This window comes from Morone saxatilis, unplaced genomic scaffold (assembly GCF_004916995.1).
Source record: "Morone saxatilis isolate NCDOM2014 unplaced genomic scaffold, NCSU_SB_2.0 Contig19, whole genome shotgun sequence".
NCBI classification, from domain to species: Eukaryota; Metazoa; Chordata; class Actinopteri; family Moronidae; genus Morone; species Morone saxatilis.
In genome coordinates, this window is record NW_023339751.1 from 3,287,802 (window position 1) to 3,293,637 (window position 5,836).

The 5,836-nt window shown below is 42.6% G+C and overlaps 1 protein-coding gene across 2 annotated transcripts in view; it reads left to right on the forward strand.

Annotated features, from left to right (window-relative positions):
* march5 (membrane-associated ring finger (C3HC4) 5) overlaps positions 1 to 5,836 on the forward strand; it is a 23,629-nt gene that overhangs the window by 4,086 nt on the left and 13,707 nt on the right. The window contains exon 1 of one of the 2 annotated variants that reach the window (XM_035664100.1): positions 764 to 900. The exons of the other annotated variant lie outside the window; for it this stretch is intronic. Within the exon in view, the coding sequence (XP_035519993.1) occupies positions 872 to 900 (29 nt within the window). The 5' untranslated portion in view covers positions 764 to 871. Of the gene's footprint in view, positions 1 to 763; positions 901 to 5,836 lie in introns of those variants that run through there. 2 annotated transcript variants of the gene reach the window in all.

The window sequence follows — 5,836 nt, forward strand, 5'->3', positions numbered from 1 at the left end:
CGTGTCTGTGCGCGTGTGTGTGTGTGTGTGTGTGTGTGTGCATAAGGGCCAATAATGATTGACCCTGTTGCCATGATTTGGTGGTTTTTTTTTTATGCAGGCTGGCGTCAGTGTCTACAGTCTCTCGTCAGTCCTAAAAATGGAAATTTATTTTCTTGTCGCTTTTGTTTTAGTGAGCTTCATAGTTAATATTAGTGATATTAATTTATCTAACTGTATTGTTAGGGTGTTTTTTCTTAATTTGATCTGTCAGAGGCAAGCCTTCTTTTGTTAAGATGAAGTAGAATCAAGAGTTATCCTTTGCTGTAGCTGAGTGAAATGTAATGCATGTATCTCCTTTACACATCTATCTCATAGCCATATAACTAATATATATATATATTTTTCAAAAACCATCTGCAGTTTGGAATAAGTAAGAGTATAAAACAGCCACAATATCCTCAAGTGATTGGTAACCGGGTATTTAGTCATTAATACTTTTTATTTCTAATTAAACAATATCCGTCAGCTCTGTCATAAAAAAACAACTGCGTACACATTTTCTCCGGCACTAGGTTGTGCACATATTCTTAACAGATATCAGTATCTGGTCAGCAGCTGAACGGCCGTGGCTTGGTAACTTACCCCTCGCGGTGCACGGCGTTAAGTTGCCAAATGACACGTCTTAAGCTAGGTGGCGCAGCTAGAAGTTATTTAAACCACAAGCTATTAACTGAACCTGTTAACATTGTTGGACCCTGACTCGGGGTTGTTTCTCAAACCTGTTTTTCGAAACTGTTTCACCCTTTTTTTTAACTTTTTGTACTTTGAACATTTACAAACTAGAGCTGAGCCCGAAGGGAACTGAAAGACGGCACGCAGCAGCCGCAGCATGTTCGCCCGGCTGCCATCTGGGAGGAGGTACAGAAGCTTCCGCTGCCGTAGCACCAGACTCAAAGACCGCTTCCTCCCTCAGGCTGTGAGGCTGCTGAATTCTTCCTCAGCACTTCATCATACAAATTATTTTTATGACTTATCGATCCATTTTTATTTTGTTTTTACAAGTAGCATAAAGGGAACTGTATCTGAGTTTCATTATACAACCCTGCATTGTAACTGACAGTAGAATAACCTTGAGTCCCCTATGTGACTAACATAAAAACGGAAGTTTTGGATTAATGGATTGTAATCCCCCACTGGTCCTAGTTTTCTTCTCTTTGGAAGGCAGCCAATCATCAAGGATGTCAACAAACGCCTCTTCCTGGACCCGTGTGCACGTGTTAATATAACACAAAGGTCGCAGTGCCTATACTAGCAGCAGCAGCAGTGCACAGATCTGTTCTGGAGTGGCCTGAGACTGTAATAGAGGTGGGAGGCTCCTGTGTTTGTCGCCTAAGTGGACAAACTTTACTTGTCAGTGACTGATAAACAACATAAATACCTCCCTGAATAATGTTTACTAGTCAGTTTCTGTTATTTTCCGATGTTTGAGGTTTTTGTGGACACTGTCAACAAGGTGTTGATTCAAATCTGGTAATTGTAGAAGCTGGAGTCTACGTTGCTGGATTTGATTGCACAATATTGTAAGGACACCCTGTTATTTCCTCTACCTCGTGGAAAATACCACGGACCATATAACTATCACACTTATCTCGTCTTTTCGGTGTCAGTGTGGCAGCTGACGCTCACCAGTTATCTGCCAAAGGCCTTTTAAACCAGAGCCTGACACATGAAGGTACTAATCTTAGACTCTGGGTGGTTGAGTACAAACGGGCGTTGTTCACTTGACATGGACAAGACTAGTTTGTGATTGAGTAGAAGCAGTCAGACGTGGAGAAGCCCCCCCTCCCTTAGACCTTAACCTTCCTTTAGGATCTTTGTGGGCCAGAATCCGGTGCTCCTGTGCCCTGCCTTTGTGCTGAGGAACCTCCAGCTTTCCCACAGTCACGTGACCGCTGCGGAGTGAAAGGAGCCTTTGTGGGGTGGCTTATGTGCTTCTTAAAGAACGGGAGCCTGACTTGTGAGACGATGAGAAAGTAGCTATGCCGTCTCACTCATCTTTTATACACAGTGTCAATCACGCCGTCACCTTTCTTTTCCTTCGGAGCCCACCATCGGACTCCTCCACCCTGTGTTTGTGTGACTTTACTTCTGCGCTTCCTTAGATGGTCAAAATTACATCCTCAGCTGAAGTGGAACACACGATGTTGGCCGAGCTTGATCCGCAGTCCGCCACCGCTTTTGATCCCGGCAGCTTGAAGCTTTCTCAAAATAACGAGGGAAATAAAAAGGATAATGCACACTGCTGTTTGCCTGCCCTTGAAGTTTCAAAGCAGTCGGTTAGCATTAGGTGGATTAAAGCTCATTGTGGAAACGGCAAAGCCCCACTTGAGTTTGCCTGTTTAACATGTAAATAAGTGGTTAAGACAGCAGGTCACCTTGCTTCAGCATGGTTCAGGCGAGTCGCCATCATCAGATCTTCATGTTCTTGAAGGACATTTTTATGGGAACCTTCCAGATCTTGTTAAGCATTAATGAGGGAATGTGTCAAGTGGTAGCGTTTTGGTTTGGGCTTTGTTTTTGTCATATGTAAATATCCTGTAAATATGCATCGTAGTCACTACACCTGATATGTCAATTAAGTCTGAAATAGATCGGTGTAAACGCTGGTTCTTTAGACTTTTGTAACTGTCTAATGTTTTTAATACATAGATTTACAAGCCAGTTTTCATGTGAAATTGCTCAAATTTTCAGTATGCAGGAGACCATTTTGTACATGTGCAGCTCAGGTTTATCTGCCCTAGTGTTCTGTTAAACAGGGTTGAGGCAACCGCGAGCTGGCGATTAAGGTTTCGCACAGAGGATAGCGTTTCGGTGCTGTTGTATTGGGTCCTGTCATCCTGCGGGGCTGGGTTACAGGAATAAGAGCCAGCGAATCTAAGGGAGCGCTGGGTTTTGTTCTCCACTGTCGTGCTCTTTTGGAGACATCTGTCCACTGTTCTACTCAACTTCTCATCCTCATGTTCTATAGCTGCCTCACTTACAGTCTCTGTGCTGTTTGTTTGATGATGACTATGATTGCATTAGCTGAGTAAGGTGCAGGCTCACATACCTGTCAGAAATAGGTGGTCAGTTCTGTGGCGAGCTCTGTAAGGACGGTGGACGGACGGGTGATGCTTTCCTCTCCACATGTGCCTATCGTGGACCTTAAGCTGGCCGTGTCACCTGAGCGCCTCGACCCTAAGGCTCCTCTCCTGCATCGTCATGTTTTATTCAGCACCAGGGGAGTATTGGAAAATCATCCATTGCAGGCAGGCAGCAACCCGAGCAAATAATCCAGGTTGGCCGTCCAGTCTTTCATAGATGAGCCCCCTCTACGCCTCGGTAAGAGAGTACACCAAGACCTCAGTGTGACGATGACAGAAGGCCACAGATTTGACATCCATTATTCAACTGTGGGGCTGGAATATACATGGTATACTATGGGGATTCGCTGAGTCAGCTACTGAATAAATGTTGAAACCAGTGTGGTAGTGCTGCTAGAGGTGGCAACCAAGAAAAGTTTGCTGGAAAATCCTCTTAACTTTAAAATGTGAACATCTATTAGCCAGTGGTGGATAAATGTTCCAATACAAGGAAGCTACACAATAGTGAATCTCTATTTTGTGTAGGATTTAGTGAAGAAAAAGTCATATTGTCATTATTTAAACAGATAAAAGAGAAACTATTAAAGTCACGATGATGTGACATTTGTTGTGGTCTGTACCAGACAAACATGTTTTCTTACATCTGTAGAACAAGACTTGTAGGCCTGGTGATTTGGGTATTATATTAGACCATATTGTAATTTTGATATTTATTTATATTTTACCGGCATTCGGCTGGTGTCCCACCCTCTCCAAAAAGCATTTTGGCATCTTTTCATAAGAGGCAGTTAAGGACCAAATATGACATAAGTGTCAAAACATGCAGAAATAAGTAATTCAGTATATAAATGAATAAAAAATACATTTTGTTAATGACAAAATGTATTTTTATATTTAAGCTTGCATCATTTTTTTTGTCCTTCATTGTTTGGGGCCATGTTTGCCTTTTTATTTAGAGAATGACATCTCTACTGCAGTGAAAGTAACTGCCAACAAGGCACAGAGCAGTAAAACTCCTCGATTCAAACTAACTCATAAACCTTTGGGTGATATCACAGACATCCAGACCGGTTCATGTCTTCACTGCAGATTTCAAGGCAAACCGAAATGTTAGTAAAATAGATGATTGATGCACCAATGCACTGAGACAATGGGGGGAAAACTGTCAGAATATTTTCAGTCACAGGCAGTGGCTGGACTACAGTTTCCCTTGGATAATGATTGTCTGTCTGTAAACCCACCAGACCTTTTTCTATAAATGTATTTTAGAGTCATGTAGATTTTGCAGCTAGAGCTGTAGTTCATTCCACAGTTGGATATTTCTAATATTCCCGATGTGGTAAGAGAAATGTCCTTCTTCTAAGCAAGAGTAAAAAGGCGACAGGTTTCTTCCATTCCTGGCATACCTGGCGTTAAAGACAGGAAATGAAACTGTAAACTCGAGATACGTCTTATCAGGTCAGACGCAGGCAGCTGGTCATCTAAACCCTGTCAGACAGGAGATACTGCCCTGTCTGGTACCTCTGGACCTGATTGTCATAGCATGGATGGACTTAAATGTGTGTTAATGCAGCAGAAGCCGTAACAGAATAACTCTTCATCTTCATGTGCATTGGTGGAAGTCATTAATCTGCTGTTTTTTGTTTTTTTCCCAGATCTATTACCTAAGTGACGCCCAAAATGTACATAATCACAGCCTGAAAGAAAGAAACAAACATCTCTATTACAGTTTGTCTCTCCTCATTGAGTTCATGCCAGGGGTTTATGGGAGGTGTGCGTAGACTAATCATTGTTTCATTCATCCAGTGAAATGCCAACTGTCCAAGGTTCAGTGTAATTATGAAAATGAGAACATAAATGTCACAGACGAATAGTCAGGCTGTAAATGGGTTGAAGGCAGCAGTCAGCCCCTGAACCAGCGGATCTCCTAGCAACAAGCTAGTCCCAGGTTGGTTTGAACGTTATTGTGGCTTCATGGAAAGTCTTGACATTTTGGATTTTAGGTGGTTATTTTCATAGTCACAGTTTGGGAGCTTGGTTGTGGTACTCGTGGCCTGGTGTTTCTGATTTTCTTAAATCAATTATTCAGGTCTAACCTTATGATTATTTTCATTGGTACATAGCAGCTAAAATAAGAATGTCACTGGTCTAGAGTCTTGAACTTAGCCTCACGCAGTGAGACACAGGGGTGGTGAGCCTTCCAGCCAGCCGCATGCTGTTGATTAATTATGGAAAAGCAATATAATGTCACAGTTGGAGATGTACTGTGGTAAGGTCAGGGAACTAGGATATCAAATTACCTCCCAGATGTTGGACAGACATGGAGCGGAGGAAGGCTACTGGCTGAATTGTTCACCAAAGTCCAATTAATTGAAAGAGTGCAGCAGACAGGCCAAACATACTAATGACTCCTTTCCTATAAGTTTGAGGAAGAGGACTCATAGCCCCTTTTCAAGTGGAAGAACAGTTTACTTTCAGGACTTTCACTGTGTGGGGGAAAATATAATGTGGGAGGAGGAGAGGAAGGAGGATGTGTTTGGATACTTGTGGGCATGAAGGGGGGGTTTAAAATATGGTTTGGCTTGAGGCCAGAACAAGGCATTTGTCTGGATGTCGCACACAAGGGAGACTGTGTCTCCTCAGTTTGTCTGCAACCAAGCCACTGCATATCTTAGCTGTGGTTTATCAGCAGATTACACACACACACACAC